The sequence below is a fragment of the Podarcis cretensis genome, assembly GCF_951804945.1.
Source record: "Podarcis cretensis genome assembly, chromosome: 8".
In the NCBI taxonomy this organism is placed as follows: domain Eukaryota; kingdom Metazoa; phylum Chordata; class Lepidosauria; order Squamata; family Lacertidae; genus Podarcis; species Podarcis cretensis.
Genome location: NC_137177.1, coordinates 77106594 through 77130633, shown reverse-complemented (window position 1 = coordinate 77130633; position 24040 = coordinate 77106594). Strand labels below are relative to the sequence as shown.

Below are 24040 nucleotides of genomic sequence, written 5' to 3'. Positions count from 1 at the left end.
ATGACTTATTTCAGATAAAAATGAATTGCCTAAGAGCAGCAACATACACTGCAGTTGCCAAACAGGAAACTAGTGTGCTTTTGGTTAAACTGTTTGTGCGCAGATTGCCAGAACATAGTATCACTTTTTTATTTTGTTTAAACAGATGATATAGAAATTACAATGCACCCAATCAAATAGGGATACTACATTTCATTCTCCTTGTATGGTTTCTTGTAGGTGGAGCCCTGCATGCTTTTCCCTAAGCGCAGATTGCATCTTTGATTTCTCCTTCCTTGGCTGTTTTTGATTAAACATTCTCATAGCCTGAGATTACTAGGCAAGCAGGTAATGTTAGCTCTTGGTCTATTCTTAACTTCTTTTTCTTCTTATAAACTACGATCCATTCTGTGTAGTTTGGAGGAATTGAAAGGCTGCATGGATAAACTGTCATCTGTGTGTGATATCTTAATATAGCTAAGTTAGACATTCATATTGGTGATTAAGCTAGCAATCAGGCTGAATGTTGCTGCTAATTAATTGTAAAAGTTTATTTGTGAATATATTTATATGCTGCTGTCTCATAAAGATATATCCCAGCAGCTTGCAACAATATAAAAACATAAAACCAAATACAATGGTACCTCCGGTAACGTAATTTCGAGTTACGAACACGGCAAACCCGGAAATGTATACTTCTGGGTTTTGTCGTGCCGCAGAAACAACACCTCCGGATACAGACTTTTTGGGGTAAGTACGGACCCCCAGGACAAATTAAGTTTGTATCTGGAGGGTCCACTGTAATAAAAAGTTAAAAATAAGTTAAAAGCAAAAAAGAATTAAAAAACAAACCTCAATGAACCATTGTGGGGGATGTACTCTTAGTTTCCTGCATAGGCCTGCAAAAGTTTTCAGCAGGTTTAAAAGTTTGCACAGAAGGTGCTCACTGAATCTCTATTAGCAGAGTGTTTCACAGGACTGGGCCGACGATACTAAAGGCTTGATTTCTTGTTGTTGTCAAATGAGCCTGTTTGCCTCATGCTTCCCAAGGAAGAGTGACTTACCGAAAAAATAAGAAATCAAGATAACAAACTTTTTATAAAAGAATGGAAATGGTTTATTGAATATTTACAGATAAATTGCAAACAGATAAAAACATTGGCAGGATTATTGTAATAACCTGCAGTTTTGTAAAAGTATATATTTAAAGTAGATAATTAAATGATCAAATTAAATGAATTTGAATATGCAGAAGATATTAAAAAATAAATTTAAAGAACCGCAGAAAGAGGGGGAAGGAAGTCAAACTTTGAAATGTTAAAATGATTGTAAAATTAGTGAAATGTATAAATTTGAAAAGAGTGAGTTCAATACCTGGTCACTTGCTTCTGTGCCAAATGCTGTTGGTGTGCCCACAGAACTGTAGCATTGTAACATGTTCTCCTGACAGCATTTTGTTCAAGGCAGCTGTAAACCATTTATTTTCCTGTGGAAAATGAACTTGTCAGCCTTTACCATATTATGGCCCCCGCTGAGCACTCCCAGGAGATCCAGCATGATAGTTGTGACATTTTGTAGCTGAATTAAATGATGTACCACAGGGTTGGGGAACCTGTGTTCCTCCAGGTGTTGTTGGACTACAGTTTCCATTCTTGCTGACCACTGGCTATGTGGGCAAGGGCTGATGGAAACCGGAGCCTCACAGTATCTGGAGGGCCACAGGCTCCACATCCCTGGTTTAGGAAAGAACTGCTGCTAACTAGGCAGCTCCTATGGATAGGGTATTGCTGGTTTTAACTGTTAATACTTAGCCTTCTCTTTGCCTATTATTCTTAACATAGTAAACCATTCTTGTATCTTTTTTGTTGGTGATTAATATTTAGAAGTCTCAGGAACTGGGAAGAGGGGAATGAACCGTGAGGGTGTCCCCGGGAAGAGTCCGGAGGAGATGTATATTCAGCAGAAAGTCAGAGTCCTGCTAATGCTTAGGAAGATGGGATCAAATGTAAGTATTGCAGGCAGCCTTGTAGACCCTCACAGAAGCTACTAGTTCAGCATAATTGGTACTAGCCTTCTAGAACACCATGCCCGTGTTAGTTGTTTGTGGCACTCTAGGGGTTTAAAGAGAGCTAGCCATTTTCCAGTTTGCAAAACATTTCTTGCTTGCTCACCTCAAATTGATTCTTTGTTGTACGGGGCAACTTAGAGGGGTAGCTAGTTACAATAATGGACTTTTGTGACAAAGAGCCTCCCTACATTCTTCTATAGCTTTCCTTAGGGACGCGAGTGGCGCTATGGTCTAAACCACTGTGCCACTTGGATTTGCCGATCAGAAGATTGGCGGTTCGAATCGCCGTGATGGGGTGAACTCCTGTTGCTCTATCCCAGCTCCTGCCAACCTAACAGTTTGAAAGCACACCAGTGCAAGTTGATAAATACTGTAGGTGGGAAGGTAAATGGCATTTCTGTGCGCTCTGATTTCCATCACGCTTTTCCGTTTAGTCATGCTGGCCACATGATCACATGACCTGTAAAGCTGTCTGTGGGCAAACGCCGGCTCCCTCAGCCTGAAAGCGAGATGAGTGCCGCACCCCATATTTGCCTTTGACTGGACTTAACCATCCAGGGGTCCTTTCCCTTTTTTACCTGTAGCTTTCCTTAAAGGTTCCAGTTTCTCTTGAGCAGATGAAGGTGCCACTAGGAATGTTTAAGATCATGATTCTAATTAAATAACTTTAAATGTGGTACAGGATAATATTACTTCTGCTTGACTTTACAGCTTAAAAAGGATACAATAATACTAAATTTTTGCCCCCAAACCTTTATCCCATAAGAACAAAAGATAAGTCTTGCAACTAGATCAGACTGAAGGACCATCTAGTCCAGCATCCTGTTCTTACAGTGGCCAACCAGGTGCCTAAAGGCAGTCCGCAAGGACAAAATGAGGGCATTTTCATTCTCACTTGTGATCCCAAGATAATAGCTATGATGACTAAATGCCAGTAATTATTTTGCAGATACTACATCTAGGTTTCTATAATTTTTCTACCTACTCCTTTTTGAAAATTAAAACAGTAAAATGTAAAATGAATGTATGATATTAATAGAGGAATACATAATTTCAGTTGTGCATTCTTTAGTCATCTGCTGGATATATGGACGCTTGTATAGAGTCTACTTGGGGACTTGGGGCAAGTTTGGCTTATTTCAACACATAATAGGCTCTCTTGGTCATTGGAAACCAACCACAGAATCAGGGTAGCAATACTATTGGTGGGGGATGGGGGTGGAGGAACTCGGGGAAGAAAATTCAAGTGTAACAAAATATTGCTTCCTGTGAGTTCATTGTACAGTGGTGTCCCGCAAGACGAATGCCTCGCTAGACGAAAGAGTTTTCCGTTTTGGAGGTGCTTCGTAAAACGAATTTCCTATGGGCTTGCTTCGCAAGACGAAAATGTCTTGCGAGTTCCTGCGGGGTTTTTTCCCTTTCCCCCCCCTTTTTCTAAGCCGCTAAAAGCTGCTAAACCGCTAATAGCGCTAATCCGCTAAGCCGTCAATGGGCTTGCTTCGCAAGACGAAAAAACCGCTAGACGAAGAGACTCACGGAACGGATTCTTTTCGTCTTGCGAGGCACCACTGTATTTCAGAAAAAAATCATTTATCAAGGGAATGCTTATTAACACACCAGGGATACAGGAGTTATCTCTGTATCCATTGTATGTTAGAAATGTTACTTAAAATGTTCCCCTAAATGTCCCCCCGCCCCGAAACTCACTGGGCTTATAATAAATAATGTTTTGTAGCTCCTGGATTTTCTTCTTTTCTCTCTCTGTCTCTCCTTGTTTTAAATTATTGGGCAAAGTAATTTCATTTTATATTGCCATGTGTAGATGAATAAAACAGTAGCTGTCTCCAAATTATTTTTGATTTCATGGGGATCATTTAGTGTGGTGTCCATTTAGTGTGGTTTCACAAAAGGGGGAAGTTGTTTTTATGGCCCCTTCTTGTGTGACTGGAAGCAGGTACAAGTGACGGTAAGGGAAACTGAACTGAACTGTGATGAATTGTACTCTGAATAGTAAATAAGCACAGACCCTACTGCTGAGTTTCTATTTGTGGATTTGCTTTTCTTTGTCCTTATACAGTTAACCACCAGTGAAGAGGAGTTCTTGAGAACGTACGCAGGGGTAGTGAATAGCCAACTTAGCCAACTTCCTCAGCATTCAATTGATCAGGGTGAGTAGCAGGGGAAAGGGAGACACGTAAGCTTTCCAAATATTTATTGGTATAAGTGGTCTTTGTGGAAATGGATTTAAATTTATTTTAAAGCTACAGAATAGGTTTATTTATATTATTTTACTTAGGAAAAAAGTAAATATCTGGATAGACTTGTTGAAATAAAACATTTTGTATCTAGCATCTAAAATAATACAGTGAGGATGCCTGTCTAATGCTTATAGGCAGGGAGTTCCAAAGCATAGATGCTACCATGTTGAAAGATCAAGACTCAGGAAGGGAAAAACTTTGTGCTCCCTGTGCTAAAATAAATCCAAAATCAGCAAAAAAGTTAACATAATTTTTTGCCAAGAAAGAAAGCTAAGTCTTGTGCCCCCATAAATTTGTCAAACATGATTCTATTTGATTGTATTACATTTGTCTGCTGTTGTTTTTGTGGGAAGGGGAAGGAGCAAAGATCTATGTAAGATGCAGAAGATGAAAATTCAGCTTTAATGATGGATGAAGTTCTTTTTAAAAACCCTAGAGATGCTTGAGGAACAAAAAGCAGCATAAGCCACAAGGGCTTCAAATGCTCGATCCATCAGCAGGGGAGTTCACTGGAGGACAGTAGTAGGTTCCAGGCTCCTGTATGATGGAACTTGGGTTTTGATCATTTTCTTGGCCGTGAGCTAAGCTGCATCTGTAGTCGCAGAAGGAATTCTTAATTCTGACTCCACATCTCCCCCCTTTGGTATTAGCAGCCCCCTGCTGACATTGTGACATTAATTGTTTTGGTTTCTAAAATTGGAAGTAACCCTTGGAGTACTCTGATGCCTTCTGTTAGAAGGAGGGAGGTTACAAATCATTTTGTTCTTGGAGCATTATTTCTCAAAAGCTCTTTAGGGTGGGGCTCAAGGATTCCCCAGTAAGGCATTAAACCAAAATTAAGAGACCATTGTAGAAATGTATTAATTTTGATGCTAATGTGAGTCTTGTAGCTTGTCGTAATGTTAATGGATGCACAGCTGGTATGCTATCTATGATCCCCCAAAGGTTGTACAGAACAAGCTGAAACATCCACTCAGTTGGCAAGTACCAAAAATATAACCTGGTTTGGTCTTACATTGCCAAGCTTTTCAAGCCATAGTTTAGCAGCTGAAAATGGACATTGGGACACGCTTGCTACATCCCTTCCTTGGCATGCCAGTCTTGCTTAGGTCAAAGTTCCCTATTAAGTCCAAAACAGAATTGATGTCAGTTTACTAACTTTAAACTTTACTAAAGTTTACTAAATTTAACAGTTTGTACATGAACTAAGATCCCTGTTTGTGAACTAACATTAAACCACAGTTCTCCATTTTTTATGTTTATTAGTGATTGCAAACGGCTGTGGAAATTTTAAATTGAAATACAGACATGTGGAATAATTATTTTAATTTGTCATTCTAAAGTGTAATAGAATATTGAGAACTGGCTTATGTAGTGCAGCCCTCCAGATGTTGAACTCCGGCCCCAGCCAGCATGGTCCATGGTCAGGGATGGTAATGCATCTGGAGGGCTGCAGAAGCCCTCCCACTGCTCTAAACCAAGAGCATCTTAAACCTGCAGAGCTTCACAGGAACAGCTCTTGAGCACTTCTGCTCTAGGGAGTCACTGCCTTTCCCATTCTTATTCTGTGGACAGGAGAGGAGGTAACCATGGAGGTAATTAAATAACATCAAGTATATTCCAGTGTTTTAATTAGCCAAACTGAAATTGGTTGTCTGAATGGAGATCTTCTCCACTGGATGGCAGTAGCTTCCTATAAAAACCAATTTCAGAACCTCTAAGATGCTTGAATTTAAAATACTCCCATTTCCCCTAGAAAATAGTGTCTATTTATCTCCTACCACCCTACCCCTATATCTTGCATCTAGGTGTCAAAGGAAATTTTAAAATCTGATTTGCAAAGCCTTTGATGTGCATCAAAGATCCATCTAAATCCCCTTTGGGGCTGGGTATTAATTTAATGTTTCCTCAGATCCTGACCGTGGAGTTCCACATTCTCCTGAATCCAGCCACATTTCTAAATTTGCAAACTCAAACTTTCATAGCTTGATCATACATGAAGGTTTTGCTTTTTTCCATTTAATAGAAATTCTGCCTTTTGCATATTCTGTTCTCATCTGGACCAACTCCCTGCCTCTGCAATGGCAAACACTGTGGCAGTTGCTCAGCTATGCCTTTGTTGACATAGCTAGAAAGCAGGGAGGCGTATGCTGAAGACTGGTTCAATTTCTAGTCCCTAGGCTGGAGCAGCCAACCTAGTGCCCCCCCCTGGGTGTTGTTAGACTACAACCTCCATAATCTCTGACCATTGGCCATGCTGAGCTGATGAGAGTTATAGTCCAGCACCACCTGGAGGGCACCACTTTGGCTACCTCAACCCTAGAAAATGGTAACTGGTTGCTGAGTGGCAAATCAGGTAGGGTTACTTTGTCACTTCACCCAAAGACATTGGTCTCTTATGTGCAGAATAGCCACGTTAGATGATCTAACGTCGGTTATGCTATTCAGTCTTCATTCTTTAACAGATGGGGTGCGCTCCCATTTCAGTGTGATTTAGACATTTGCCAAGTATGTTGGCAGAAAGGATTTGGAGATGCTTTAAGTTCTGTGGAGGAGTTCAGAGTGGGAATAAGCTGCATGGCTGTCATAGAAACATGGGTGAAAGCTGGAAAGCTCTAGAATTCCCTACCTTGCAATCTGGAAGTGCCGCATTGAAAGTGATGTTAACAATTCACTGGAAGGTAATTAGCACAGTACTTCTCAAAACGCAAGCTGTTCCTCTTTGAGTCTTTGACACCAAGGGATATTTTGAAACCAAACTCCAAGGTTTGTTCTTGGAGCAGGGGCTCAGAGGTATGAAAGATCTGAAGAATGGAGGCCTTAATCTGTAAGTACATGCCTGAGGGAATGTTGGCCGCCTTCTTTCTCAATCATCTGTTTTGATCTATTCTGCATTAGTTCCCCGCCTATTAAAGAAGGAGCAAAAGCAGCAGCTCTTGAGGGTTTGTGCTAAGCTGCTACTTGTCAGATAAACTGAAAGGCATTACACTCTTGAAACGCTCTGTGCAAATACAGTTGGATGCATCTGGGGTTTTTTGCTTTTTCAAATGAAGAGGTTGCAGTTAGGTTGTGCTGTTGGTTATTTGCATAATGAGACTGGAAAGCAGAATCTGTGTGGTCGTTAAAGTGGGAGTATCAACCTTGGTGACTCTGCTGCCACTGTTTGCTGCAGCAACCCTGCCTTGCTGGTTCTTGAAGAGAGCCAGGTCCCTTGGGGAGCACAGAGCTGAGATGCAAATATACTCTGTGCAGATAGGTTGATGGACTAGGCTAGGGGAGCCACTCAGCCTGCACTATGAATTTTGTGCAATATTCTTCAACCCCAAGACCTCAGTTGGTGTTGGACTGTGACTCCCCATCATCCCCAGCCAGCTTAGCCAGTGATCAGGCATGATGGGAGATGTAATCCTATAACAATGGTGGACCCAAGGTTGTAGAGTACTGTTTTAGGGGAAGAAAGTTGCCTGAGGTTTGAAAGTAGACGGGGATCAGATAAGATTTGGATTCAGGATTGTAATACTTGGTTTTGCTGGGATGCCTTTCATTGTTCTGTGTGTTCCTTCCTGCTAGCACACAGTTAGGATCTTCTTTTTTTGCACATGAACAAAGGAAAAGGATACTTTGAAGGCTATGGAGGAAGGCTTTGCTTTAGCAACATGCTGTCAGGCCTATGCAGTTGTTTGACATTTTCTTGAGTAACCAGTCATGTTAATGATTGTTCTGCACTCTCTTTAATGGGAATGTGTGTGTGTGTTTATATGTTGCTGAACACTGTCCTGATACGTTATGAGAGGGCAGGGTATGAATACTTTTATAAAAATAAATAAATAAACATACGTTTTGTGTTTTCACCACTCATTCCCAAAATGTTGTAGATACATGCCGGAGAAACAAAGATGCACTGATTTGAAGCTGTTACTGAAAATGTTCCCAGCAGCTGCCTACAGAATTGCAACACCTCTGGTTAGAGAGCCGGTATGGGGTAGTACGGTACATCCTTCCTCAATCTGTGGCCCTCCAAATGTTGTGGTACTCCGACTCCCATCAGCCCTAGCCAGTGCAGCCAGAGATCAGGGATGATGGGAGCTGTAGTCCAACAACATTTGAAGGGCATCAGTAAAGTGTTGGACCAGGGAAATGCTTGGTCTAATTTTTGTTCCATGAAACCTACTGAGTGACTAGGAGCCATTTGCTCTCTTCTAATCGCAGGGTTGCTCTGAGATGGGAGAGTCCTGATCTCCTTGGAGGAAACTAACTAACTAAATAAATAAATAAATAAATAAATAAAGGGTCATTTTCAAAAGGCAGATTTGTAGCCTTGGTTCCAAAGAGGCAGAGAAGAATTTAATAAGGGAGTTTCAACCACATAAATCATGCTATAGAAAACACCCTAATTTCTAACGTCAGATCATCTTTACAGGAAGCCAGACCACATTATAAAATTGCTCCCCTCCCACCTATTATTGTGATTCCATTATTTGTCACATCTGCCTTTTTCTAGCCCAGACACAGTTGGTGTGAGTCACTCAGCATAGCTTTTGGGCATAATTTTGGAGTCTAATCTGCCATAGAATTGAGCAGCTCAAAGAGACCTGTGTAAACTGGGATTTGCTAAGATGAATCATCTAATGGGAATCTTCACAACTGGCTTCCTACTTGGTTTTGTCTGTTCACAAAGTCTGTGTTCATGCTGAACAACAGACATTTCCACTAGTGAATGCAGCATCTAGTGAGCGCCTGCAGCTTTCTCTGCTGTTCATCGCTATTAACCAATTTCCAAACCTTCAGCGCTATTCAATTTCTTTTTAAAAAGAGATAAATGGTAAGAAAATATGAAAATATTTCCAGAGTAGAAGCTGTGTCACCCCAGTATGGTTCCCATTTATCATATACATACCCCAACAATACAACAACAAGAATCCACCGACAGCATACAAATCAAAATGGCAAACCTGATCCAAAAATCCACTCCCTCACACACATAAACAAATCTCACTATAGCCAACCAAAGACAACCAAAGACAACCAACCACACCCTAGGCCACCCCCAACCTCTCTCACCACCAAGGAAATATAACAAGCGAATAGTTAGAAAACTCATCCAAGTGATGCTGACACAAAACCCCACACATAGGAGGATAGAAGCATTACCACTCCACCCCACTCACCATACCCCTCTCTCCCCTTTCTTTCCAACCAATACTGCATGCAACACTTATGTCTCACAACAAATGAAACTGATCTGTAGAAAACACAACTTGAAAAAGAGACGATGCATGTATTTTTTAAACTAATAAATCTTTAATAATAAAAAAGAAAGAAAAGACTGCTGCACTGAGACAGAATCCCCCTTTTCCTGCCAAGCAGCTAATTACTGGAATAATAATGATAATGATAATATTTTTTTATTTGTATCCCACCCATTGGACTGGATTGTCACCCTAGGAGGGCATGCCTCTTGGAGGTAGTTTGGAGAGCATCGTTTGGGCATGCAGCTGCAGAATTAAACAGGTTTAAGGTCTGCTATTTTGTTTTTTTGTGCGCCACTTGAACTCGGTTCTTAACCTTGAATAGTAGAAGGATGTTTGCATATCATGTGAACATACTGGTAGCACTACCATCATGCACCACAAAGTAAGGAAAATATAAGAAACTGGTCCCTAGATGCATGTTTGAGCTGAAGGTGGTTCCTGGGTTTGAAAAAGTTGAAGACAATATGAGAGTAAATACCAGAGACCTTTGTAAGCAGGCAGGTTGAATAGCAATTGGCCAATGAGCATGTGTGCAGTATTTTTTTCTAGTTCCTTTTCATGCTACTGGAAGTGTCAACAATAATGTTCATATAGATTCAACTCTGATTCCCAGGCATTTGGCAAATATTCTGCTTGTTTTCCAGGATGTGATGTGTTTTCCTTTCCAAAACCATATTCATTGTAAAGGTTACCTGTCTGAGCTATGGACCTGTGCCCTTACTTTCTGATGTTTGTTTACCTCCTAGCCATGGCAAAGTTCCTCTGTTTCTCTTTTGGCACCATTTATTAATAATAATTGTTGTGGCCTGCAAGCAGTTTGCTACTCTTGCTGATCAACTGGTGAATTTATCACACTAGTTTCCTTTGCCTTTTGGGGGGCAACAACTGTATTCCCTTTGGAAATAAAATACGGGAAAAGCAGATGAATGCACCATAGCTAGAAGGTGCCATTGTATTGCTGGAGAACCAGACAGGGACTGTAATGAAACCTGAGGCCACTATAAAAATCAAAGTTCGGTTTGGCAGGAGGGAGAGAGGAAGTAAATTCTGCTCGGAACTGTAACTGCAGACACAGCTTCAGGTCCTGCGGCCTGGGAAATAATATTCATGGTTCACCAGTTCAGATTCACAGCAATTGTCCTGTGGCAACAGACTCTTCCACTGCCTTGTGCAAGCTATTTTTCATGTTAAGAATTATGCTGAACCACACAATGCCTTTAAATATTTTTTTCCTATATAGACTTAGGGCAGCTTAATGCAAAATAAAGAGTTAAAATATCTGTGTACGCACACACACATGAACGTAGAACAGTCTGGTTAAGCACAAGTCCAGGTGATTTTGCCAAGAACAGCTTTGCAAATAGGTCTGTAAAAAAATAAATAGTAGCCCACCTGCTCCCATGTATCATTGGCAGTCATTTGTGCCCTAAAGTAAACAACTGTTCCACCTGATCACCTGGAAGCAATTTCTTAGTCTCCACAGGCAGTTGGCTATTTATAAGCTTGTCTAGGAGTGAGTTGATACTCTCATCAGTGAAGTAGCCAGCTATCTTAGGCTCTGCGCCAACAGCTTTGTTTGAACAAGCTGCAACTGAAGCCTTCACTTCAGCTTGGGAGTGATCTTAGGTTTACTCCGCCTGTGAGTTGTTGGTGTAGTAACTGGTGTAGATTCCTCAACTGCTATATGAAATGTTGGACTGAATTCTCAATCTCCAGCAACCCAGTCAGCATTTATTTCTACAGACTGGTTATTTTCAGCATTGTCATTTGCTGCTTACCTGGGACAAATAGCAACAGTGCCCCACCACCTCCCTTCTGATCTTAGGCTTTGCTTCTTTACTTCTTCAAGAATATACCAGACCTCACAAGCATCATCTGAAACCCTTCTTTGTGTCCTATTTGAGAAAGGCTTAGAGGGTGCCAGTAAGGGAGAGGCCCTTTTCTGTTGTGACACCACCAGCAGTAGCGAAATGCTCTCACAAGTGAGACATAAAACTTCCTGGCACTGACACTGACATAGTTTACGTGCCAAGTGAAGATTTTCCTTTCCACTTAGGTGTTTGATGGAATCCACAAAGTTTTTAAATTTGGTTGTAAGTCACCTGAGTCTGCTCCGTGTCCAGCGGCTCACACATGAAACAAACAAACAAATAATCAGCCACACAAGCTGCTTACTAAGCACAGGTTTTCAATTAGTAGGCAATCTCATCTCAAATTGCCACTTCTGGTCCAAAAACGGTTTGCAAATCAGGTCCACTTTCAGAAAATGGGATGAGGCAATAAACTTGTTTCTGAACTGCGTTGCTTCACACTGCCTTTTGTGACTCCCATTATGGGACCATCTTCTATGGTAGAAAATTTCTCTTCTCACAGAAAACTGGCATCTTGAGTTGAAGTCTAAGCTAGAAACTTTCTCCCTTACATATTTCTCTCTGTATGGCAGAGCTGCCCACATGCAGCCCAGTGGAACAGTTTTGGTTGAATCTACTGCTTAAACCTCATTTGCACAGTTTGTCTCCCAAAAAGAACTTCTTGTAACTCAGTGAATTAGGTTTAACTGGGTATCGACTACTTACAAAACTTGATTACCTTTACTATCTTTTTCTAAAAGGTTTGCTTTCAATATCTAGGATAGACCAGTTGAAGTTACTGGGCCTCAAAGGGTTATATAAATAGGTCTACCCTGAGTAGGACTAAGACAGACTACAACCTTTAATTATTTCATCTTCACCTAAGATTTTATTCCAGATGATTTGGGTTCTGCAGTGAATGATGGTACTTGAGATAAACAGATGCCATTCATTTCTGCATTTTCCTCTAGCTTCTTTGTGTAATTTGGCTATATATAATCTAACTGTGGAAATCTTCCTGTCTTCTGTGCAGCTGGAGATTTCTTGGGGTGTTGCTTTCTGAACTCTTCTGCTCTGGCCACTGTAATCTGTAATAGGGCAAAGAAAAGAAAACTGATTTGGGCTGCTGAAATTGGCAGTGGGGCTTTTGGAAGGCTGGGAGTATTATCTTGAAATAAGTCTCCTGTACTTACATAAGATCCGCTAGAGATTTTCTTTCCTCTTCTTTTTTAAAAAATGGGGTTTTGGAAGAGAGTGGGGATTGGGATTGGGATGGGGGAGGAAGAAGCATCTGCTGTCTGTTAGATAACTCTGCTCATCTACTTTGTGGGCCATGATGTCATCTGTTATCTTGTTGTTGCTAGGAAACCCTGCTTCCATGGAATTTCCACACCAAAGGCACCTCTGGGTTTAAAAGTAGTGCACATTAGAAGAAGAAGCCTGCCGCTTGGATCTCCTGCCTTGTTCTGCCTTGCTCTTTTTGGTTGATTTCCCCCCTTTCCCCAAAAGGATGTGATTCTAGTAGAACCTGCATAGCATCTCTCTCAGTCTTAGCTCTTACTACGAAGGAGCTACTAGGGGCCTTTGATCTGATTCAGCAGGGCTGCTCTTATGAACCCAGCAGCATCATATTTGTAACAAGAACAGAGAGTCCTCTGTCACATTTGAGCCCCTTTGTGGACTGGAGCCAATGCAATAAAATCAGACTGATCTACTCCCAATAAGCAGCTGTCTGTGATAAGTCAGCATAGCAAGAAAGATAGCTGAAAGTGGACAGCTCCACTTTGTTAGTATATATTTGGACAGACAGACAGACATCGCCCACCATACAATTGGAGTAGCCTGCAACACTTGAAAGCTGGTGTCTCAATAAATACCTGCTTTTAAGACAGATTCTGCAGCTACCTCTTTGGAATTCATCATATTAATAATTTTCTTTTCAAACGCACCCAAATAGCAAACAGGTATGGATGTTTTTCCAACACTAGTGTCCGTAAATTTTGACAAATGATAGAATAGCAGCAGAGGATCGGTTATGACCCTCAAGGTAATGAATTGATGCAAGGTTCTGTACATAGAGAGTGTAGCTCTTTTTGCATTTTTATACTTCTTAGCCTTCTAAAAAGTTCAGAATGGCTTACATTATTATCCTTGGGACTTGTGTAAGGAGGGCAAAGAAGTAAATGAATATAGAAGGTCTGCCACAATAGTTAAACCACAAACAGAAACTGGTCTTACACTGAATCTTCAATTTTCGACTTTTTAGCATGCTTTTTTAACTTCAGTGGAGTTTGTTTTGTTTCGGTTTGTTTGTTTGTTTATTGTCTTTGTTGGATCTATCCACTGGAGTTTGACTAATGAGTGGGATTCACCTAATAAGCCCCTTGCGTTTGTGAATGGGGATTCCTCTCCTCCCACTCTGCTCTCCCTCCCACTTCAAATGGTGGGGGTGGGGATAACCCCAAGCAGTGAGGGGGAGGGAGATCATTGCATCTAGTAAACTGAAAAGCTTGTGCAGATGAAACATTTATAACTGTGCTACATTGAATTCCACCCTGTGACTTCCAGGAAAATAACTTGGGCTCCAAGGTCTCTAGTTTAATTTGGAACTAGGACACTGATCTTTCAGTGTAATTTTGTGTGTTTGAGATTTGTACCTCATCCTGTAAAAATGAGAATTTAATAGTCCTTCACATGATTGAGATGTTTTCACTAACTAATAGGTGTTTTGCAGAATGCTTGAAAGATTACTTTACTGACTTTATTTTTCTTAAAGCTCTTTTTAAAGACTTTGCACTTAATTTATCTCAACACACTAAGCTCCTTAGCTTACTAAAGCTTCAGTAATGTTTGTCCAGACAGTGGTTTCTTCCAGATCCTTATTCCTCCTCCACTTAAAAGATGGAGGCGAGAGAAAAATAAGATGCATGCAAATTACTCTAACTCTTCCAAAATGGAACTTATATGATACAAGTTGCAAAGAAAATACAAAAGAATTCAGTTTTACATTTATTCAAGCCAACATGGTTCTCAATCCGGATTATAGACTTTTAACTGCTCACTCCACAGTTATTTCCCTTCACAGAATCAATGAATATTGGTAACATCAAGATTACTGACCATGCTCCAGTAGAAGTGACCATAGGACTGAGCAATGAAATCCAAATACATTTAACCCTGTTTTAGAGACCAAACAACTATCTAGATAAAGGATAGCAGAAACCCTACAATTCTATTTTAAGGAATACAGCAATAACAGCATCAATTCTACCAGCCTTGGGGAGGCTATGAAAGCAGTGACAAGAGGTGTATGTCTCAAAGGAAGATCATATATTAAACCTCTACAACAATAACCAAACTAGAAATGGAAATTACTGATCTGCTAACTAATTATAAAAGTTCAGGTTCAAAACATCTCAGAGTAATTGAACGAGGCAAGATGTAGACTAGAAATTAATAACACACTGGTCAACATCTTATAAGTGAAACAACACTTTTATGAATATGGAAGTAAAAACTCTAGACTTTTGGCAAACAGATGTAAAAAGAAAAAATCGAGGTCTTTATCTTTTAAAAAGTTCCTCCAGGTGGCGCCCTTGCTCAAGTCTTTTAGAGAGACTGCTCATACATTAAGGTTGAAGTCACCCCCTAGTATGGCTTCTCCCTTTAGCAAGTTTATTGAATTTACATAATGCCAGACCCTCAAAGTGTCCCTATTTTCCAGGGATGTCCCTGATTCAGAGAAGTCGTCCCAGTTTTTGATTTGATCCTGGAATGTCCTACTTTTCCATAGGATTTCCCTATTTTCATTGGATAAATGTTGGAGGGTATGGTAGGATGTCCCTATTTTCATTGGATAAGTGTTGGAGGGTATGGAGTTATCCAACCTCCAAGCCACCTGAAGGCAATCCTGTATAGGGAAGGTTTTTTTTCCAAATGTTTAATGTTTTATTATGTTTCTATATATGTTGGAAGCTGCTCAGAGTGCTGGGGCAACCCAATAAGATGTGTGGGGTATAAATAGTTAAATGATCACTATGCAATGGGACATCCCTATTTTCATTGGAGAAATGTTGGAGGGTATGTAATACCTTTTGAATAAAATGAAGTTGCTTCAGACTTGGTGCATATACAGATCCATTCATTGTCCCATTAATAAAAACATATCTACCATTATTGTATTTCAGAATTGAGTGAATCTTAAAGGTTATTCCTTTGCCAAAAATGACTGCTACCTCCTTGTCCTTTATTTGAACCTGGTGCTGTCACTTGGTGTTGAAACCAAGTGCCACTGAGGATTTTACTTTCCCTAGGGGATTTGTGAATCTGTGAGTTTCTTTTTTATAGGATCACTAATTCCCCTCGCGTTTGTGTGGTGTTCAGGTTTTCCCTTTTGTGCTACTAACAGTTAGTAAATTGTAATACATAATAAACATTATAAACACGGATCTCAGGCTTCTAGTCAGAGGAACACATTTTCGCAAATGATGTGTTCCGACACCACCACCTCCCAATCTTTTCCCACTTTTCCCTGTGACCACTCATCACCGTCCCACCACCAATCTCCAGGCTCTGAGCCTTCTTCTCTTGGTGGTTCCTCTGCTGGCTCCCACCATTCCTTTGCATCCAACCAGTCCATGACACTTAGCAGCCGTGCTTCCTTTCTAAATCCAAGAGTACTCTGTTCTGACCAAAATGAGCCTGTGGGTGGTGGGTCTGTGCTTTCTCTACTCATAACTAAAGCAACTTTGCAAGACATAAAACTGTTGTCATAACCATCTCCTTACTATTGATCTCTGCCCAGGGGCAATACATTGCTTTGAACTAAGTTGCCAAAAGATAGTAACTTAAATTAATCTTCCATCAGCAAAAACTGCAAAGTGGCTTCCTTGAGTGTCTTTCAGGAGGAAGAAAAAACTTGAGTCTGTTGATGTGTTGCATTTGGAACTGCTCTCTCTGCTATCTAATCCTTTTAACCAAGAGGCTTCAAAGAAAGCCTTATTAAAGGAAATAATCCGTTCATGCAGGCCTAATTAGTTTGTGTGGGGCCAAGGGGGAAAAATGCTTTTGTGTTATCAGTTGCACTTGAATGGCAAAGATCATTTTTAAAACTAAAGATCAATTGAAGGCTTAGCTAAACATCCGCAGCCATGTGGGTGGGGACTCTTGGAAAGCATACCGCTTCTTAATTTGATTCTGATCATTGCTGCTGGAGGATCTGCAGATGAAAGTACCAGCAGCTTCCTCTGTGTCAGCCTTGGGAGGCCAGAAGTTCTGCAGCAAATTAAACATGGCACAGACATTCCCCATAAGACCACCTTGGTGTCCAGAAGCCTGCTTTAAAGAGGGGCTCAAGGCTAACTAGATGGATCCTCTTTCTCCTCACACCCCATGTGTCCTAGAGCACCATATCTCAGCCTGCTGGGCTAGGGATTACTAGTGGGCCTCAGTGCAGTCGCCTGTCCCCTAGCCAATGGCATCCGCTCCCTTCACACATGGTATACATGCATGCATGGGAGCAGGAGATAGAGAGTGAGGCTGTATCATACCAGGTTAGAAGAGAAAGAAGGAAAGGACAGGGTAATAGAAGAGAGGGGATGGGGAGGGAGGCAGGGAGGGAGGGAAGGGTGGGTGGGTACGTGGGCAGACAGAGAGAGAGGGAAAGGAGAAGCCAGGAAGCCGCTCCTCCATTCTGTAAAGGAAAGAACTGGTTGTGGCATTGAAGTGAATTAGAAAGAGAGAGGTAAATCTTTTAATAATAATAGCAATAACTATAGTATAATATAAAAACTGGGAATCAAGAGGAATAGAATAATAAGAGGGAAACTATTAGAGGAGGAGGAAGTGAATGTAAGAGCAGGAAGAGAGATAAAGAACTATCAGTTTGCGGTTGAAATAGGGTACAAGTGTGAAAGGAGAAATGACCCGAAATTAAGTAAAAATATTTTGAGGTCCTCTTCTCCCCTAGAGGCTCTGAAACAGCAATTTCTGCCTAAAATTGAGAGTCTGAGTCACAATATGACCAAATTCAATGTTTTCCTTAGCTTTTAAGAAGGCTGAACTATGGAACCTGCTGTGCCAAATAATTTAACTGTTTCCAAAGAGGGGAAATGATTGTGGTAATAGCCAACTGCTAACGTCAGACTCTGCCTCCACCTGCTGCCGTTTTGTGACTGACTTCAGCCCTGCACCCCATTTTGTAACTAGTCATGTCAATAGTTTTTAGCCCTCTTAGGTGGGTCCTGGGGGTGGAAAGTTCTGTTGTAGATCTTGGCCATCCTGCACTGCATTCCCAGCAGTGCACAAAAGTGGCTTAACTACCAGATGTGTCACTGTGGCCAAATCGAACACCTCAAGGAATTGGCACAGCTGGTGCACTAAATTTAACTCTGCAAATGCACTCCTGGCCACTGAAGAAACCTGGGCACCCATGCTTAGGACTGAGTCTAAGTGTACATCTAAACTACAAACCTGGGTTTTCAGGGGGAGTTTGACTCCATCCAGCACAGGCTGATTCCTTATTCCCTGTTCTTCCTTCCGACTGACCAAGATCGCCTCTGTCTTGTCTGGATTAAGTTTCAATTTGTTCACTCTTATCCAGTCCATTACTGATGATAGATGCTGACTTAGAACCAAGACAGCTTCCTTTGATTTAGGTGTCATCAGCATACTGGTGACACCAAACCCTGAAACTCCGGACAACCTCTCATGTAAATGTTAAATAGCATGGGGGACAGAACAGAATAGAACCCTGAAGGAGCCTGTAGGCCAATGACCAAGGCATCAAGCAGGAGTCCCCCAGCGCCACCTTTGGGTTCGCTCCTCCAGGATGGAACAGCCACTGTGCAACAGTGCCTCCAAGTCCCATCCCAGCAAGACAGTCCAGAAGGATAACATGGCCAGTAGTATTGAAAACCATCAAGAGGTCCAGCAGAACCAACAGGACACACTCCCCTTGCCCTGTTCCTGGCATAGGTCATCTACCAAGGCAACCAAAGCCGTCTGTGTCCTATAACCAGGCCTGAAACCAGATTGAAACGGATCTAGGTAATCAGTCTCCTCCAGAAACCCCTGAGCTGAGATGCGACCACACACTCTAGTACCTTGCTCCAAAATGGGAAATTGGACACTGGCCAATAATTTTCCAGTACAGTGGGATTCAGGGAGGGCTTTTTCAACAGAGGTCTTATAACTGCCTCCTTTAGGCTCACTGGAATCCTGCCTTGTTGTAAGGATGCATTGACCAGAGGGGCACACCCTTGCCAGCCCTTGTGCAATGATCTAGCAGACATGTAGCTCTCACATTTCTAAGGATCCTGTCCACATCCTCAGGCTGTACAAATGGAAAAGTATCAATTTATGCTGGACAAGCAGAGGCCAAAGTTACATCCACTGGACCTGTATCAACTATAGCATCCAAATCAGAAAGGATCCAAGCAATTTTGTCAGCAAAGTACTGAGCAAATAGTTCACAATAGGTCATCAAGTGGGTGCAGTTTACCTGTTTTATAGAATGGTGGCTTGTTAGGGTTGATGTAGCCATTTGGAAAGCCAGCTTGCCTGTATTGACTTCCTAAGTGGGGAGAAGGCTGTTTATTCTTCCCCAGATTTTGATCTTCTCATCTCCATAACAGGACAGGCTGGTTGCACACAGACTGCAGCAAGTTACCACTTGAAGACTCAGGGATTGCACTCATCCAGGGACTTTCCTATTTGTGTGGTTTCTGGAAGCAGTAAAGCATTCCATCCCCATATTACTTCATAAACGTCTTGCTATACAAGAAAAAGAACTAGGAACTTCCAGTCACAGGCCACTGGAAGATAGGAATAAGGAAATTTTACCAAGACAGCAAGGACCTTGTGTAACAGCAGGTGTGGTGAAGTGGACTGAGACAAGTTGCTTCCCTGTAGTTAAAATGCTGCTATTATTATTATTATTATTATTATTATTATTATTATTATTTTTACGTTTATGTACTAGCTCCCAGGGAGTTTGAGGTTAGCATACATAGCATGGTCTCCCTCTTTTATCCTCCCAACAACCCTGTGAGGTAGGTTGGGCTGAGAAAATGTGCCTGTCATGCCACGGTTAACCAGTTATTTTCAATGCTAAGTGGAGATTCAGACCCAGGTCTTTGCAGTTTAACAACACTAATCTTGTATACCACAAGCACTCCAGCAAAGCTAGGATACCCAGTAATTTATAAGTATTATATATGGATGATTTGAGGAGGAAAGCAAAATAGCTAGCACTATTTAACCTTGCCCTGTAGTCCTTTGTCTCATATTCAGCATCACTCAACAGAACAAGTAGTGAATTTTCTAGCCAGTGGGACAAAAGAATCAACATCTGTCTGCATATGATACAAGGGGGGTGGGGTTCGAATTAGGGAGGAATGGGAGGATCACTTGTACAACCCACGCACAGCACTGCTGGCTGGTGCATGCCAGGTCTCTGATCTGTCATCTTTGCTATGTTCTTTTGGATTTAACACTTTCCATCATCTTTAAAAAGAAGCACTTTAGCTCGCTCTCAGAATGCACTGTAGGTTTTAATTATAATCAGTGTTTGGGAACAACATTGATTCCTCTGAACACAAGGTGAAAATAAGGTGTTATAGCTTGCATTTAACACTCTTTCTCTCAAAACCTCTTAACCAATAATTTGAAAGCTCCTCAAAGCCTGCAGACAAACAGTGATAAAGAATAGTAATTATCTGCCCTAATAATGGGCATATTTCTCTTTCCCCACAGCCCCTCCTAGCTTTAGGGAAACAGATCTCTTCACAATGCAGGAAACTGGCTAGCATGTCTTACTCTTTGCCTAAGCAAATAAAACCTACCTGTCCAATAACAGCCCATTTTTTGCCTTTCCTCTACAGGTGCTGAGGATGGGGTGATGGCATTTTCCAGATCGGAGACTGAAGATAGACGGCAGTAGCTTGAAGGGCTGTTGGAGCAATTCAGAGCTGGAGCAGGGCAAATAAGCTCTAGGAAATCGAGGAAGATGGCCGGACAATCATGAGTTCCTTTGCCCTCCCCTGATTTTTTTTGTCTTGTCCCGTGGTAGCCTTCCCCAACCCATTGAATTCAGTTTTCCTGTTACCTGACCTTCTGAATGCATTTCACAGCCGTCTGTTCTGTATGCCCTGTTGGTGGGTCAGCAAGGCAGTTTAAATCAAGGACAACTCTAGGAATGCTTTCATGATTGGCTCAAAAAAAAAAAAAAAAGCGGACTCCGATTGGCTAGCTAAAGGAAGGAAACTTGACCAGTGGAAACACTCCCCTTAATTTTTAATTTTGTATTTTTAAGAATTATTGCTGACATCCTACTTCTAAAAGCCTTCAAGCTCTGGTGCTTATTTAGGTCATGCTTGTGTGTGTTTTTGGAGAGGGGCGTGGCTGTGTGAGACTGGAAATGGACTGTTGCTGCTGTTTGCAAAATGAGTGGCTTTCAGGTGTTTTGCTGACATCAGTGTTTTCCTTGCTAAAATTTGTAGGGGGAGGGAAGAAGGGTAGAGGGAATTAACGTATTTAGTTATTGCTTCACATTTATTGTCAAGGTGGGAGGGGAAAATGTTTTGCCATATTTATTACATGCTTGCTTGCCTTTTTTTTTGAAGAAAAAAATGGCTTAACTGTTGACTTCCTGTTGGCTGCAGAGTCTACGTGCAGCTGACTCTTCCATGCTGGTCTCTGTTCTTCAGTTCTCCTCAAGAAATTGTTGCTTGAAAGCATGTTTGGTTTTCTCAATTCTGCCTATGCAGGAAGGAGGTGGTTGGAAGCCCTGACAGTTCGTTTAGAGTTGTGAAAATGAGCCTCTGCTGCAAATTTGGGCAACTCCATTTGCACCTTGCAGAAGGCCTGTCAGTACTATGAAGGAATTCTGTATTCCCAAATATCTGTGAGTTGCAAAGTGTCAAACTGGAAAGGAGTGCAAACCAATTCTTCTAAGCAGTCTGCACAGTTCGATCTTTAACCTGTTGGCTGCTTCACATGTGGCAGTGCAGTAAGAGCCTGAATCGTGTAAATTTGGCCTAATGCCTGCACTGACTTAGTGAGATGAAATTGACGAGTTCCTCCAATTGGGCTTGGTTTTGTGTGCCTGTTGATCTCTTTGGAGGCAGAGCATCTCCACTGAAAATATCCAAGTGGCTTCAGGTGATACAACCTGTTTGTTGAAAAACGGAGACAATGACATTAATTCATTGCTTACTTTCTCTGGCTTGCCAGGAAGCTGCATGTTAAAACCCTGAAGTTCTAGGAGTTGTTTTCTGCCTATATCCAGGAGTCTCCTCCCATGCCATGAATTTTCACAGTACTTCCAAGAAGGCACCTAGGTGAGATGGTACTGATGAAGTATTTGAGGGGGTGGGGAAACATTGAAATAGAAACTTGTGGTTTCACTGTCCTTTGCAGGAGAGATCATTATCTAGAGGAACCAGCTTGAGAGCCTGGCACCGGCAAACTAGAGTTTCCAAGTGCCCTTGGCTATGAGGGTCCAGGTGCTATTGCTATCTGTGTGTGTGTGTGAGAGAGAGAGAGAGAGAGAGAGAGAGAGAGAGAGAGGGAGAGGAGAGGAGAGGAGAGGAGAGGAGAGGAGAGGAGAGGAGGAGGAAGAGATACCAAGAATAATAGCATATGATAAGAGATAATATACAGAAAAGAGGAATAAAGGCGATCCCAAATTAAGTGGTCTACCTGCAAAGAGCAGGTGTTCCCTCTCTGGAAATGATACTTGAGTTTTGATTTGAAACTTCATAAAAGTTCCCAATGTGAAAAGCCTCAGTTTCTTGGGGCTGATGATGACACCTGTTCAAATAAAACCAGCAATAAATGCAGTTCACCCTTGCCGTTCAGGTTTTATTCCCCATGACCGTTTTTTTAATGTATCAGAAAGGACAGCTCTTCATCCCAATTATCAGGGTTTGGTTTTGTTTTGTTTTGTTTTGTTTTGTTTTGTTTTGTTTTGTTTTGTTTTGTTTTGTTTTGTTTTGTAGCATGACAAAATGTACAGCTTTTGCTCCATTGAAGAGAATCCTGATGCTTTCCCTCACCCAAACACTTCCATGATAGGGAAGTCATAATTTCTCTAAATCTCAAAATGAAGTGTGTTGTCACTGAGAGATTCCCCTGCGCCAAGCTGTCACTTCTTTTGCAGTGGCTGGTGGATGTGCTAGTGTCTGGGTCACCTTTCCCTACCCATCCACCTCTTTGCCATTAGATGAACTTTATTAACTTATTTTTCTCTTTTGTGTTTTACCGCAATGGAGGCTGAACACTCCCCTGTTAACAGAAAGAAGTTCTTGTGAAAACATGTGGTCCATTAAGGCTTTCCTATCCCTGCTGTGGCATCGCCCCAACATTTCATTAATCTTTTTTGCCTCCTAGAAATCTTCCTTTCCTATGCTCCCCCACAGATCTTCCACTTCTTTTTTTGTTTTTAAAGAAGAAACAGAAAGGCTATTCCACCCTGTGCTACTTCTGCACTACGTATGTACCTCTGTTGCACAGGAGTGGATTGTTGCCCAATTTGTGGCCGATTCGACAACTAAAACATCCGCTGGAAATTCAGTGAACAAGCTCAACTGGTAGCTTGCTGGGTCAACCAGGCAACACTGTCACAGCCTTGTTGTTTGGTTGCGGCCTGTGTTCCATTGATATATGGCATTTCCAAGCTGTTGCATCTTTCTAACGAAGCAAACTTACATGTTTATGTGGTTTTTAAACTTTTGGAGGGCTAAAAATGTAACTTGAAAGGGTTGAGGGAAATACACTTTGTAAGAGCTGTTCCTTGCTTCTTGTTTTATATTTATCCAACTGAACATGAAAAAGTCCTTATATTGCTCTTGGCTTAGATTTCAAGTTCAAGATCCAAGTTTTAAAAGCACACACCCTCCCTATGCCAAGAGGGAGGGAAATAGTTTGGGGCTGCAGCCCTGCACACACTTACCTGGCTGAAAGCCCCATCAAATTCAATGGCTCTGTTGGAATAGGAATCCATGGGTTTCTTCTGTTAATGCAGCCATCTCACTCTGCCTTCAAACGCTGCCCTAGTTTACACAATCATGTGCTTTCTTCCCCACAAGGCAACTCACAGCTTCAAAACAATAGCAGTATAAGCAAAATAGACAGTCTGTAAAGCAAAGATAAGGAACCTGTCACCTTCCATTTGTTCTTGGACTCCCAGTCTCCCATCAGCCCCCTCCAGCAAGACCCAGTGGTCAGAGATGATGGAAGTTGGAGTCCAGCAGTATGCAGAGGGCTACAGATTCCCCATTGCTATTTTAGGGCTTTAAAGATTATAACCAGCACTTTTAGCTTGGTTTGTCAATACACATGGAAAAGGATTGATAGGCAAGAACATGGTTTAGTATCTGAGTCACATGATCTGAAAAATGGGCCTATTCCATGATGAGCAGCTGACCGAAGGACTGTTGTGTCTGATGTACTTGGACAGCTCTGCCTCTGGCATCATAAACACAGTGGCTTTACAAAGGCAGGTCATCATGTGATAACTGCCCTCAACCGCTCAGCTTTTCTCTGCCTCACTAAATGTGCCCCCTCTACTTCCCAGCTGCTGCCTGAAATGGACACGGGTGTTTCCAGTCACTTTTTCTTGGGCACTCTTTA

General features: G+C 41.6%; 2 protein-coding genes and 2 long non-coding RNA genes across 4 annotated transcripts in view; 2 read left to right on the top strand and 2 right to left on the bottom strand.

Annotated features, from left to right (window-relative positions):
• The window catches only part of LOC307222181 (uncharacterized protein), a 214140-nt gene that overhangs the window by 52834 nt on the left and 137266 nt on the right, over nucleotides 1-24040 (top strand). The gene's annotated exons all lie outside the window — the stretch shown is intronic.
• Nucleotides 1869-23198, top strand: CTNNBIP1 (catenin beta interacting protein 1). The gene is made up of 3 exons (XM_079987389.1): nucleotides 1869-1984; nucleotides 4125-4215; nucleotides 20290-23198. The coding sequence occupies exons 1-3, from the start codon at nucleotides 1889-1891 to the stop codon at nucleotides 20346-20348; spliced, it is 246 nt and encodes an 81-aa protein (XP_079843515.1). The 5' UTR covers nucleotides 1869-1888; the 3' UTR covers nucleotides 20349-23198.
• On the bottom strand, nucleotides 9495-12758 carry LOC307222217. Its single transcript, XR_013841629.1, has 2 exons — nucleotides 12601-12758; nucleotides 9495-12495 (listed from the first exon to the last, which is right to left on the bottom strand). It is a non-coding gene; the product is annotated as an uncharacterized lncRNA (long non-coding RNA).
• LOC307222292 lies at nucleotides 13721-16991 on the bottom strand. The gene is made up of 2 exons (XR_013841728.1): nucleotides 15677-16991; nucleotides 13721-15526 (listed from the first exon to the last, which is right to left on the bottom strand). It is a non-coding gene; the product is annotated as an uncharacterized lncRNA (long non-coding RNA).